The sequence below is a fragment of the Genypterus blacodes genome, unplaced genomic scaffold, assembly GCF_046128005.1.
Source record: "Genypterus blacodes isolate CSIRO-AG114 ecotype Tasmania unplaced genomic scaffold, CSIRO-AGI_Gbla_v1 ptg000148l_1, whole genome shotgun sequence".
Taxonomy (NCBI): domain Eukaryota; kingdom Metazoa; phylum Chordata; class Actinopteri; order Ophidiiformes; family Ophidiidae; genus Genypterus; species Genypterus blacodes.
Window position 1 is genome coordinate 930,282 of NW_027466950.1, and position 13,574 is coordinate 943,855.

At 44.3% G+C, this 13,574-nt stretch overlaps 1 protein-coding gene across 14 annotated transcripts in view; it reads right to left on the bottom strand.

The window, feature by feature from the left end:
• The window catches only part of mycbp2 (MYC binding protein 2), a 54,816-nt gene that overhangs the window by 20,554 nt on the left and 20,688 nt on the right, over positions 1 to 13,574 (bottom strand). For 10 of the 14 annotated variants that reach the window (XM_076165673.1, XM_076165679.1, XM_076165669.1 and 7 more), the window contains 33 exons: positions 12,982 to 13,101; positions 12,777 to 12,858; positions 12,581 to 12,698; positions 12,063 to 12,421; positions 11,700 to 11,872; positions 10,893 to 11,018; positions 10,514 to 10,641; positions 10,137 to 10,228; positions 9,856 to 9,990; positions 9,662 to 9,745; positions 9,478 to 9,574; positions 9,190 to 9,382; positions 8,687 to 8,961; positions 8,278 to 8,499; positions 7,956 to 8,147; positions 6,961 to 7,167; positions 6,726 to 6,863; positions 6,436 to 6,614; positions 6,207 to 6,349; positions 5,987 to 6,087; positions 5,664 to 5,882; positions 5,311 to 5,533; positions 4,438 to 4,556; positions 4,178 to 4,265; positions 3,997 to 4,046; positions 3,717 to 3,889; positions 3,390 to 3,534; positions 2,967 to 3,164; positions 2,748 to 2,803; positions 2,556 to 2,671; positions 2,358 to 2,455; positions 1,310 to 1,426; positions 539 to 679 (listed from right to left, as the gene is read on the bottom strand). In XM_076165673.1, the coding sequence (XP_076021788.1) occupies positions 539 to 679; positions 1,310 to 1,426; positions 2,358 to 2,455; positions 2,556 to 2,671; positions 2,748 to 2,803; positions 2,967 to 3,164; positions 3,390 to 3,534; positions 3,717 to 3,889; positions 3,997 to 4,046; positions 4,178 to 4,265; positions 4,438 to 4,556; positions 5,311 to 5,533; positions 5,664 to 5,882; positions 5,987 to 6,087; positions 6,207 to 6,349; positions 6,436 to 6,614; positions 6,726 to 6,863; positions 6,961 to 7,167; positions 7,956 to 8,147; positions 8,278 to 8,499; positions 8,687 to 8,961; positions 9,190 to 9,382; positions 9,478 to 9,574; positions 9,662 to 9,745; positions 9,856 to 9,990; positions 10,137 to 10,228; positions 10,514 to 10,641; positions 10,893 to 11,018; positions 11,700 to 11,872; positions 12,063 to 12,421; positions 12,581 to 12,698; positions 12,777 to 12,858; positions 12,982 to 13,101 (4,907 nt within the window). The remainder of the gene's footprint in view (positions 1 to 538; positions 680 to 1,309; positions 1,427 to 2,357; positions 2,456 to 2,555; positions 2,672 to 2,747; positions 2,804 to 2,966; positions 3,165 to 3,389; positions 3,535 to 3,716; positions 3,890 to 3,996; positions 4,047 to 4,177; positions 4,266 to 4,437; positions 4,557 to 5,310; positions 5,534 to 5,663; positions 5,883 to 5,986; positions 6,088 to 6,206; positions 6,350 to 6,435; positions 6,615 to 6,725; positions 6,864 to 6,960; positions 7,168 to 7,955; positions 8,148 to 8,277; positions 8,500 to 8,686; positions 8,962 to 9,189; positions 9,383 to 9,477; positions 9,575 to 9,661; positions 9,746 to 9,855; positions 9,991 to 10,136; positions 10,229 to 10,513; positions 10,642 to 10,892; positions 11,019 to 11,699; positions 11,873 to 12,062; positions 12,422 to 12,580; positions 12,699 to 12,776; positions 12,859 to 12,981; positions 13,102 to 13,574) is intronic. The other 4 variants (XM_076165680.1, XM_076165678.1, XM_076165670.1 and 1 more) reach the window with 3 other exon arrangements.

The following is a 13,574-nucleotide window of genomic DNA, read 5'->3' on the forward strand; positions in this document are numbered from 1 at the left end:
GTGGAATATTGTGGTGGTTTTCGTGACATGGAGCAACAATGTGCAAAACCTTTTTTTACCATCACATGCTCTGGTGTGTGCACCTTTGTGGATTATGGGTGAGAGGCGATGAGGAAACGAGGACTGGACACTGAAGATGGATCCACAAAAGCTATATCTCTCATCTTTGTCCTTTTTCAGTCAAATTTCTAACTTGGTGTTCACTTCAAAGCACTGAACACACACACTGCCGTTGAAGTCTCAACAAGTGTCACGTCCAATAAACACACAATGTCCATGCTGAGGTCAAATTTCCACCTTCAGACGAGAATGACAGCATGCATGCTCCCAGGTGCTGTTCTGTTACACATTCTGTTAATGAAGGTGTTATTGTTGTCATGCTTTGGGGACATTTGGGGCGTGGGTGCCAAACACTAGGTGGAGGGCCCTCAGAAAACCATTGTTAATCTTCACTTCCGCAAGCCATTTCCCCAAATGAGCAACACAGGAGCTTCTGTCGTCAAACTGAGTCAGACTGTCCAGCAGCCCTTCTACTTACGTCGGCCGGGACCAGGAGGCTCCTGCCCACGTGCTGGTTAAAAGAGAGGCACCAGGCTTCAGTGTACCCATTCATGCTGGGAACATACTTCTTTACTGTCTCATCATTGAGCCTGAGCCATACACCGTCATCATTGTGGATCTAAGGGAAAACAAGCAACAGAGCAGAGCACGGCCATACCACCCTGTTATTACAGAAACAGGAGGGGCAAAGATTTCACACACACAACAACTCTGAGACTGCAGGAAAGACCAGAGTCGGATCGCAGGACAAGAACTTCAGGGAGGGTGGACTGAACATTTTGGGAGCTGGAATTTTTACTCTGTGTAAAGTATTACGAATAGATCTGTTAAATATGTAAAGAAGAGCCAATCAGGAGGCTTTGAAGGCCATTGTTTTAATTGTTGTGCATGGCATCCCAAGGTTTTACAGGGCGAATGTTCACGTCTTTCCTTTGATCTCAGAGTGCTTTGCAAGGGTATGAAGCAAAATGAGAGGACCACATTTCCAAGCTTAGAAGAAAGTAGTAATCATTATTGAGGTAATTACACATAATACATATAGAAGCTATCAAAGAAGACTTAAAAAGTTATTTAGACGGTTATGCTACACAAAAAATATATGATAATTATGATTACAATACATATATTCTATCCTTGTTGATTAGAATAAGAGGAAACAAGGAAATTGAGAGTAAAAAGGGCGACAGTGCTCCAGCTAGTCTACTTAAAAAAATTCAACATGTGCTCTGCCTTGTCCAAAGTCAATTACCTCGTCAATGAAAGTGATGGTGCCATTGACATGCACTATGCCTATCTGTTCACTCTGCAGGGAGGGGTGACTACGCACACGCAGGCCCGCGCTGTCCTTGGACACAAATTTGCGGACCTGAGAGAAGCAGAGGGAGATGGAGACTGTGAGCCGCAGGAGCAGAGGGAAAGAAAGAAAAAAATAAAACACGAAGTGCAGCAGGAGGGAAAGGAGGAAGAGGAGGAAGAGAAGGAAGCTGCACAGGTTGATGGTGGGACAGTGCATGCAAGGACCCACACAAGAGCCTGCTTCCATGAGAAGTACACAGAGGTACCAGCTGGATGAATCAAGTCCGTTTTCCCCACGGAGATCTCGGCTGGTACAAGGCACAATGTATTCAGAAAGGAAATGTACAGCGCTGAGTTAATGAGCAGTTGTTGCTTGTTTCCCCATTGTAAAATCCCAAACGGAAGGTTTCACAAAACGATGATGACCCCAACATGCTTAATAATGTTGGTTTAATTAATTCACCACATCTAATGTACAGCTGGCATGGATGACAGGGGGTCGAGAATCCAGCAGTCAACACATTAAATTACATGCAACCTCTAAACTGAATAATGGAAATAAATGTATTGAAGCTGAGTTAAGTGTTTGTTGACAAGTTAGGGGCAGAATAAGTCCAAAACAAACTCAGAGGAACCAAGTATATCAAGTCATGGCTGACATGTTAGTTAACATGTTAGTTAACATCTTATTTAGAGCAAACGCGCAACGACATGGGTATAACATGTCCCATTAAATTCCCTTTTTTCTCCACCTGTCAACTGTAAAGTCCAGTATTCACACACCTTTTAGCCTCCCTGAGATATCCTAGGAGCAATATTTTGTTATCGTTGCCTTGCCAACTCTGTTCACCAGTCACTTGTTAACTTCACCACCTTTTTGCACAGGATCAGTAGGCACGAGCTTGCAAAAAACTGTGATGACTGTAAGCACGCATGCATCATACGAGTGTGTTTCTGTGCATGTTGCTGTACCTGCTAGCGAAGCAAAAGTAAAAGTTCACCTTGCTTGGCTGAGGCTCAGCCTTCGGTTTAACCATCTGAGTGCCGGGTGGGATCATGCCTTTGGGAGCGTCTTTTACTTCTACTTCCAGACCAGCATCTATAGAAAGAAATACATTTTGAAGTAAAGCATTGTAAAAGAAAGCAATACTGACAGGGTGAGAAAATATCCAGAAGAAAGAAGGGCTGCACTGCCATACCAATTTCAATGCCATCGATGGTTACGTGGATTGTATAGAGGCCTACTGCTCCTGGAGTCCAGTTGGCGCTGTAGGTTCCATCGGTGTTAGCACGAATAAGCATGTTCTCACTGGGTCTGGTGGGAATGAAAAAGAAGCGATTAAGACTGTGTCTCTGAAAGATCTGTCTCATTTCAGCATGAACTCACTTACCTCTTTGGGGTGGGAGAAGCAAAGCGCAGTTCTTCAAAGGAGTAATTTTCATATGCCTGGAAACCAAAACAAGAGCATAAACATAAAGGCTCACATCCAAAACACTGACTTAACAAAACTGACCCGAGTTGATCCCAGTTACACAATGTGTGTGAAAATTCATCAACATGCTCCTTTTACTGATTTTTTCAGTTAGAAACAATTCCGCCACCCTCTGACCTTCATCATGGTGATAGCAATGTATCGAGCCTCTTTCACAATCATGGGTTCGTAGGTGGCCTCCAGCTTTGGGGGGGGGAGACCTCCAAAGGTTAAGTCAGTGGCAGTGGAGGAGCTTGCAGGTGTCCTTTGCAGCTTCTTCACATTCTCAGCCTGCATTGCTTTCTTCTGTGAAACAGGTACAGCTTTGACCTCCACCTGGATGTGAAACATAAGGAACACAAGTTATAGATGTGTTACACTGGTGTACTGGTGAGTAACAAATAAATAAAATGGCACCACTGCAGATTTGACTTTACAGGTAAAATTACGCCCCCTTCAATTCTTCTAAATTTTAATGAAATCTAGATATGCACATATGATAGCAGTGCTGTGGAACTCCCATTTATATTTCATTTGCGCCGACAAACCGGCTATCTTTACCTTCATGTTGGGAACATGCACCACATCTCCATATTGGTCTTTGGTCTGCACGACAATAGTAGTTGGCCATCCACAACGTATGTCATCTTTGTTCAGGATCAGAGATGTCTTCTGGGGATCTGCATACGAGTCTGGCTGCAGCCATCTGAATTGAGGAAAATGACAAGGAGAAGAAACAGATTAGTAAATGTCTAATTTGTAACTCTTCCTGGGAATTGCCAATTAAAAACTGCACTACAGGGCAAAACTGTAAATTAATTCATATCTCATAACAAGCAATCTGCAATGAATCGTAATAAGACACTAGAGAACCATAACAGGTCTTACCTTGCCAGACGTCCTCCACTGGAGGTCTGCACACAGGTGATGAAGTCCTCAAGAAAAGAGTGCTCATTGGTTTGGAGGTGCAGGGGCAGATTGCCTTCCAGGGCCTCCAGAATGGTGGGGGAGTGAGACAAGGCCAGACCCTTCCCCAGGATCCCTGAGTGGGACTTACACACCTGGAAGAGGGTCAGGGAAATAAGAGGGAAGGAGTTAAGACTGCTGTGAAGATACACTGTTTCTTTGAATGATCAGATTAATTACTCTAACTCTGAACTTGACATACCTGAAGAGAGGCTTCCTCAAGAATCTCAAGATCTTCCTCTAATTCGTTGCCTGGAATAACAGATGCAAGATAAATTCACTCTCCGCCCTCAAAAAAGCAAAACACTACACGTGTAATGGCCCCACACAGAACAAAACACTCAACAGTAACCAATTAAACTTTGTTGCCCCATTTTCCATACCTATGGGCAGAGCCAGGTCCTTCTTCATCAGAGCTGCTGCACACACACTGCCCAAGTAGGCCAACTCTTTCTCCAGTTGGATGATACCCTGAAACGTCCAAAATGCTTTGTCAAAACACTCATGTAACATCCAACACTTCAATTTATTGACTTACTGTTATGGGATCTAATTGTGATTTTCACACAAGAGCATTGCACACAGAAGCTGGGAGTCGAAGCTGTTACACTATTTACAGAAAAATATGTCAGGATATATTTACCTCATCAGGGCCGGGGTTAAATTCGTACCCGACAGCCACACACTTAAAGCCGTAGAAGCACGATTTCTCATCTTTCACATAATCAGAGGCCGTTTCCAGGGAGAACAGCACTTCATTCCCTGAAAGCAAAGTGGACGGAGAAAACGCGTGTTAGTTCAGACGGAGACAGGCAGGCAGAGTTCTGTGTGTAAACGTGGACAGAAACGTGACCGCTTAGTGTGGCAGGTGGCTTAATAAGGCTTCATTAAGGGACATTAAAGCAAACATGAGGATGATTACAATTTACGAGCCACAATTTAACTGAAAGGGACAGGTTACAATGTTGTCCCCAGCATACTCTATTTGACTTGTACTATAAATCTAATCCTAATTTATCACCTGCGCTGAATAGTTAACCTGTATTATCTTTACAGCCTTTGAGCCACTGTGGTTACCAAACTGCTTCACCAGGCCGCTCAAGAGACAAAGTAATCATTTATGCAATGTACTGGAGAATTTTATGACTAATAAAAAAAAGAATAACATTCACAGTGGGAATGTCTATTAACACTTCTGAGACCCCAATCCTAACCCCATCACATCCTGCCATTGCAATGTCCAATCTGATATTTATGGGTAATAAACCGGGGTTTATTTCCCTAATTAATACCCCTACATAGTGGACCAACATTAAGATATGTAAAATCATTTAGATTTAGATTTTGTTTGGCAGCTAAATAGCTCAGCATAAAGAGAATATAGCCTGCATCACACCTGTCCTTTAATGGTTTGCTATACTTTATTGTAATATAAGGACTAATACTTTGTGTTAACAATGCATTTAAGTTTGAAACTGAATGTCCAACAAAGGCAGAACTGTTTAGGCCTTCACACCTGGCAACACAAGGACGGTGGTTGGCCAGCCTGTGGCGCCAGAGAACTTCTTGAGCTCTGTCCAGGTGTTGATGGTATCATGGGCCAGGGGTTTGGTCCCCAGACCGGACAGGTGGAGGGTCCGACTGGGGATCAGCAGGCGTAGGACATCCTCTGGCTGTGCCGTGCCACACTGAGGGTCAAACTCAATGGTGGTCCAACGAACACAGTCTGGGAAAGACACCTGATGGAAGAGTAGTAGGGAGGAACAGTAAGACATATTCATACTTTTTGATTTCTGTCTTTTAGGATGGTATTGTGATTTTGAAACTAGAATACTTACTAAGCAGTTAGATTGTCAAAGGATAACTTACCCGGTATTGTGTGACTCCAGCTTGCTTGTAAGGGTGATCACTCTCAATTACTGAGTAGTGGTTTGAGGTGGTACAGGCGGACAGACCCTGTTCAGGCTGGTTGCCAGTTGTGCTGTCTGTTGACTGGTTGGGATTGAAGGTGGGAGGTGCGTATTTCTGGTTGAGGGCAGACACAGCTGGTAGCAGCTCCTGAACTAGTCCAAATACCTCAACAGCAGCCTGGAAAACGGGAACGTCTCAGTACATGGCCGCATCAAGGGCTGACATTAGATTTGAGTAAATACTGAAAGAGTTAAAACTGTACACCTAGTTTAAACTCTTACCTTAGGTACAGATGCTGCTACAGGACCGATGTAAGCCAAGATAAGGGGCAGCAGCATGGAGAACAGGCTGGAGGAACTTAACAGCTCTGGAATGTCCTCTACTGGAGGCAAAGAAGACAAATAACTCAACACTAATTTGATCCACATTAAGTCACAGTGACCATGCATCAATCAACAAGACTTTTGCAATGGTAATAGAGTTTAAGTTTCCTGTTCTCACCGTCCACAGCAAATGCCCTGTGAAGCAGATCCTTTGCAGCTCTGACCACAGCGCTGACCACAGATAAAGCACGGCTACAGTTCTTGTCCTCCTCATTAGCTTTGCTCAGCAGCTGGGACTGCAGGTCCCCATCGTACTCACTCCTTCAGCCCGCAGAAAAACTCAAGTCAGGAAAAGGCTTGAAATACTTCACATGGAAGATATTAGGAGATGCTGGGTTTGTGTGTACCTGTAGTAGAGAATCTGTGGGATCTGTCCTCTAGTCTGGTTGGTCCCATTGCTACTCAAGCTGCAGGTGCTGAATGTGAAGGACACACCATCAGAGCACTGCACTGTGGTCATACCTCCATCTCCATTGGCTGTCCGGCTGCCATAGTTTCGCAGTCGGACGGCGTACTTCACCCCTTCCTGTAAAATAAAATTTGGATGAACATTACAAGTTATACTTCATATGTTACATCCTAAATGTTGCAACTCAACATCAAATCCTAAGTTATACTCTCTTAAGACCGTAATTACCTTAAGTGGTACAGCCTTGTCCAAGCGAATCTCGGCAATGTCACTGGGTGAATCATCAGTGCTGTATGTGCCCTTCACCAACTCCAAAGACGTCCACCTGTGAGAATGTGCTGAATCCCCTGGGTGCTCTGTCTGGGCCTAAAGAGATACCAAATGCATGAAAAGTAATACATGGAATCAAGTGAAATCAAAATGTATGTAAAATGTAATATCTACATCATCTATAATGACTTACATCATCAGCGAGCACCTCTAGTTCATACTCATGAATGCCCCCTCCTCCGTAAACACAGACGCCCACCAGCACAGCACCGGGCTTGTCCACTGTCACACAGATGGCGTCTGGAGAGCCGTTACCGGTGTTCCAACTCCGGCCCTGGCTGGTTTTGGTGAATCGGTTGGGAGTTGCTTTCACTGAGTGGAGTGAGTTCAGGCCATCCACCTAATAAGCCAACAAACAACAAGGATCAAAGGCAAATACTGTATATCCAAAGCTACTCTCTTTGGAGCTACTCAGGACATTATCATCACTTATTTTTGGCATCATTTAGGCTTTATTTTATTTTGTTTTAGTTTTAGCTTTGAAAAATAGAGTCAGAATCACCTGAAGGGTCCCTAACTTGTCTTCTTCACCAGTAGTCATAGCAGCAAGGTGGCATGTCAATTGTATTCCTGACTAAAACTCACTACACATTACCAGACTCACTTAATGTAAAACACAGGCTATTTTTTAAAATATCCCATGTCGGCACCTTTTCTTACCCTGACAACAGACTGGGGAGATAGACATAGGTGATGGTCAGTGTTGTCGTCAAGACAACCAGCCAGACAGTTACTATGGCAATGGGTACCAAGTGTTCAGGCTTTGCATGTAGACAGCAGTGATAACTTGGCGACGCGTGACAGAAAAGCAGAGTGACAGACATCGCCACAGGCTATGTCTCATCCCTCATCATGACTCAGCATCTCATTAGGAGGTTTTAAATTATAAAATGTCTCTCTTTGTGTTACTGTTCTTTGGCAAACATTAAAACACTACCTGTGCCCAAGCCCTCTAAATAACAATAGATTCAGGTGGAAAATGTGGAATGAGGAAGACAGGAGGGGAAAGGGATGTGGAAAGGCAAGAATTCTATTTTAGAACCCTGTTGTCACTACCGATCTCATCCAGGGTGGACACTTGTCAACAACATTCCCTATGGCCCTAAATGTAGGTCGCATGTAGGTTACCTCAGAGCCCAGGGCAGAAGCTGTGAGCTCAGAGACGATGGAGGCCAGCAGGCCGCAGGTGTTGGAGACCAGATGTGGCGAAAACAGCTCTATCTCCTTCCTCAAGCTCTTCCTCACTGGCAGCACCACGATCACCAGCATCTTCTCCAGTACCTCCCGGAAACTGGTCATACCCATCAGGTTCTCTTCAGTCTGAGTACAAGAGATAAAGTGTATGAGAGGACAAATACAGAAAAAAGACACTGTGTTGATATGGGGACGTTATTTATGTTTCAATCTCTTAATCAAACCATGTAAGGACGATAATGTGAAAGAAACTCACGTGGCTTAATTTCTCCATGTGAGCTACCAGCAGGGGGAAGCGGTGAGCGAGAGCCGAGTCATTCTCTGTGCTGACCTGTTTAACCAGTGAACGCAGCAACACTTCTCCATCATACGCAATGGGCAGGATGGATGTCAGCTTGACCGAGGTGTTGCACAGCGCTGACATGACCGCCGCCAGGAGACGGCTGCTAGATGTGCGGAAGTTGGCCTCCGCAATGTCCTGAAAGACAGGAAGTGGAACGTGAACATGAGACAGAATTATTGGATATGTATCCGTATTTGTTGTGGTGAGCTGTTCCAGATAAGGGATCTAATTTGATGTATAAAATAAAATCAAAGTAAACTACTGTAAAAACATTTGGTCTGCCCTTGGACCCCAATCAGCAGTAATCTGCCAGCAATCTGACCTGGTCAAGGCAGTTGAGCAGGTCACAGAGGCAGGCCCACTGCAGGGCCGGAGTGGGGTAGAAGGAGTGAAAGCAGGCGGTGAATGTGTTGTGGCATTCCTGCAGCACAGCCTCTAGCAGAGTGAGCGGCTGAGACAAATAGCCCTGGGGATCGTTGTCCAGCTTGGTCACACAGTTGTCGATGCCTTCTGACAGGATCCTCTTCAGCAGGCTGCGTGTCTTTCCCACGCACTCGGCCAGCTTGCTCGACTCCTCCACCACAGCTTTGGTGCTGGCTGGAGATCAAACAGAGAGCAATTTAGGAGATTCTCGGCAGCTACTCTCCATAAGAAGTGCTATTCAGATGCGCCCTTTATGGGTGATGTACCATAATTACACTCATTCTTTTTAGTACCCACTTCAATTAATATGCAAAATACACCCCAACAATTTATTGAAAGGAGTACTTAAGAATAAAAGACTCTCTCAAGAGAATATCAGCCAGTGTTTCTATGAGCTCTTACCAGAAATGGGGAAGATCTCACAGATGTAAACCCTGAGCAAGCGAAGGCAGCAAGTGCCAACGAAGCGTAGCCTCTCTAGGTCCAGCAGAGTGGCTGTATACTGGAAGCCCTTCAATCCTCGCAGCTCCTCCACACCCAGAACCAAGGTGGTCCAGCTCCAGTGAAGGATACTGAGCAATGACTCAAAACACTCCTACAGAGGGGAAGAGGTAGAGGACATGTTGACCACACTGCTGCAGCACTGCGGCACCTATAGCTACAATAATGCAGGTAAAACAAAGTACTTACCACTGAGACAGTTCGAGCAAATGAGCGTTTAAGGATATGGACTGGCTCACTGGTCTGCTGTTTCCCTTTGGCTGCATTTCCATCATTTGAAGGAAGCCTAATGGAAAAATAATCCATTTACTCCATAGTCCACAGACATAGAAACCTGCATAATTGTTCAAAGAATATAGGAAAGTTTACTTGCCTGTACAGTAGCTGTGGTATCTGACCTGCATTCACGTCTGTGCCATTGTTTGACTTCTTAGAGCTTTTGAACTGAAAGACCACACTTAAGAGGAGAAAAACACATATTTCAGAATGCCAAATGTGACCCAATGACACAATTGTATGTTGTTTATAAGTTCTCTAATTTTAACAATGTGGTGATATTTGTTTTACCCATCATCAGTAGTGATGGTAGCCTGTCCGTGGGAACCACAGTCACTGCTGGGTCCAGACACTCTAGCCCAGGCCACATACCACCAGCCCAGCTGCAGCAACACCGGCTCATCAAACATCATGGCATATTTCTCCCTAAAACAGAGAGAGACATGCAAAGGCTGTCAAATATGATCTCATAATGAAAAAAACAGATTTTGCATTTGAGTTCTAAGAGACAATTTAAGTTTGTCATTTTCAGACAAAGCAGCCAGAGGTTGGTTTTGATATCTAAACTGTACCTGGCTGCACAGTCGTAGGCCAGCACGTCAGTCTCAGCCAGCAGATCGCCGTCTGTCTCATGATCACCGCCATCAGGCCCCAACTCAAAAAGCTGCACGGAAACAGAAGTAATCACACTTCATCCACAGAGCACATTACACAGCAGTATAAAACATTCATTACAGTTGGTGAATGTGTTGCAAACAAACAGAACAGTTTTAATGCAAATAAAAGATCTGCAGCATATGGCATAACCCAACCTACAGTGAATATAAAACTAGACTTCTAGCAATAATTCCAGGCGTGAAGCCAAAAAACTACTTCAAGAAAGTAACAATTTTAATAAATAAGAAATAAGAAACTAAGAATTTTGACGTTGCATCTCAGAGTAGCTCACCTTGATCTTGGCAGTGTACTCCCCTCGACCTCCAAACAGGCCCAGCCCGCCGAGCAGGATGTCTGCATCAGAGCAGAAGCGGATGGCCTCCACAGAATGAGCCGAGTAGCCCCAGCCGCCACCATGACCTAGAACACAACATTTGTCACTGTGTAAGGTTGTGCAGGATAGAAACTTCATTGTTTATCTGCTACAACTGAAGAATTGGTATTGATTAAGCAGTCTCATATTGCATGGCTTTTACAGATTCAACTTTGTCCTGGGTTAATGCAATAATATTGTCAAATAAAAGCATAAAAGAGCCCAATGTATCGTAATGTGATGTATTATTATTAATCCATTTATTACTGTAAGTATTCTGTACAAAAAGCTGACTAACTTTCAAAACGGTTCACCACACTGTAGTCCTCTTTGGAGTAGACCTTCATCACAGCCTGGGTCTCCTCTTCTGCGCTGGCGACACCCATCTTCAGTTCTTGCATGGCTGCCAGTGTATCCAGGCAACCTATGCAGATATGCAAATGTTATTATTCTTTGCATTAAATGATGCACATTAAGGTTCATAAATAAAGAATTTCTGCAAGGCTTATACTGCATGTCCAGCTGAGACCTAATTCTTCTTCTCGACAGAAACATGATGGCAATAAACATTACGCCATAATTGAGCTGAAAAACTGACAGAGTGACTGACTGACTGAGGGAGGATTAGGAAGTAGAAGACAAGACCAGTGGTTCCCAAGAGATTCACAGGGTCCCAAGCAAATGAAGAGTAGAACAATGTTTGTGTGTAAACTATGTGAGGATCAGTGGTAGGATGGAAGCGATCCCTCAATAACAAAATTCCATCAAAATTTCAAGACCATCAGTCTGATCTATGATGAGGTGAGAAGGAAAACATACTTATCAAATGATGAACTAATGCAGAGAAAAGTAGAATAACAATAAAGAATCTGATTAACTATTTGTTTTGAATAACTACATGCGCACAGAACTGTGGGTCTCATTGTGGACAAGAACAGTTTGTACAATCTTTGCACCCCAAAGCAACTTAGCAGAAGATGTGAGGTGACATGTGAGGATGTGAGGTCACCTTTGGTTGCCACTACTTCTTTAAATTTGGCTCAAGTGTGTACCAGTCTTATCAGAGACACTGATAAATGTCTGAATGGCTTGGACAGATGATTACCAAGAATGTGTAGGGCTCCATGAGAGCGAGTGGTGGTGGCATGTGATCCAAAGGGCAACGCAAGCTCTGGACTAAGAACGCTACATCGAGCCTGTAGATCTGTAGCAGAGGGCGCCCTGGCATCAGCTATCACTGCATTGTAGCACCACATCTCTCTCAACGCTGGCAAGAACCTAAAAGCACAGAGAGGATGATCAAATGTCACACACAGACACGTTTAAAATTCATAGAGGGACCAATGATTTCTGTTGGAAGACCTGAGCTACAGGCAAATAATAGGCCGATAATAGGATTATTCCTTCCATGTTACAATAGTTCATTTAAACGAGATCACAGTATTACATTAATCACAATGATACTAACCTCCATATGACATCATAAACAGGGTCAAGACACAGGCCGAAGCCCTGCAGGTCCTCCTGCTCAGAATCATTGAAGGTCCTGCAGCTGCCATCCATCTTGTTGATTAGCAAGCATTTGAATGGTGGTGGCTCGGACACAGAGGAGGGCACCAGGCCAATGATGTGCTTGCTGGCAAAGATCTCTGAGGTGGCAAGGACATGGGAGTTGATCAGAGCCTCATCGATCCGCAGGAACGTTTGGTCCCCGCTGGCGCCAATCCAGGTGGCCTTTCGTCCATATTTGGCACCAATATTGGGCATGGGAGACGGCTTGGCATTCCAGTAGGGCATGTCTAGGATGGGTCGTCCCAGCTGCCCTTTCTGAAAAACCATTAGAAGAGAATGATGTGATAGATATCCAAAGTACAACCATCATAATCTATAAATGTGTAATATAATAACCAAAAAACAAGTATCACTTCAACTGGAATTCAGGATTAAAAACAGTAGGTTCTACACTGAATCAGGGAGAAATCTTACCGAAAAGCTGCCAAATGTGAAGACCTGCCCATCCATGAGGAGCACGGCTGTATGGTTACTGCCTGCTGTTACCTGGACACTGGGCCCAGGAAGGGACTGAACCAGAGTTGGAGAACCCCTGGCAGGCAAAATTGTAGTTAGGTGAGGCATTCACTTTCTGTGTTTTTGGTTTTAGGTTACTTGAAGCAGGACTTACCTGGAGTTGACATCTCCGTGTCCAAGCTGTCCATGTTGGCCGTAACCAAATGTGTAGACGTCTCCATTTTCCATCAGCACAACTGCAAGGCACAATCACAAGTTTTCATTTCTTGTTTCTTTTCAGCGGTCATCCCAGCACTAATTACACTTTATTGAAAGAGATGTCTAATATGCGAGTCCGGCTGTACGAGAAATGAACCTACCAGAGTGATGAAATCCACAGCTGACCTGTACAGCCCGCATCTCACAGTCAAATCTCACTGCACCGGGAGGGTAGGTGGTGATTTTACTGGCATCCTTCTCTCCTCGTTCACTGCTCCCATCTAAGAGGCAAATATGAAAGTCAGCATGTTTGATTCGAGTACGGGGAGAGAATACGGATGAGCTGTAACTTCAGAGCCCCGAGGTAGACCCTGCTGCACAATCCTGGGGAAGAAAAGGAGCTGCAAGGAGAGGAGAATTCAACAAAGATCTGGAAGAAAATGAAAGAGCATGCTGAAATAGAAAGGCGGGGGGAAACACCTCGACAACACACAAAGGCTTCTGGCAACCAGTCACAGAAGAATTCTCTCTCTGAGCGCGTTTCTTTTTGGCATGATTTTGTTGGGACCAAGTTATAAATCTGATGCCATATCAAATGGTTTGTACACTTTGTGGGTACAACCATAGGAAATCTGGTTTACCTTGAGCCTTGTGTTGAGGTTATGTTGGTGGTGTGTGAAAGGAGCAAGTTGGATAGAGGTTCCATGCATTAGAGAAAATACAACGATTATCAGGACCTTTTCGGGCCAGGAAC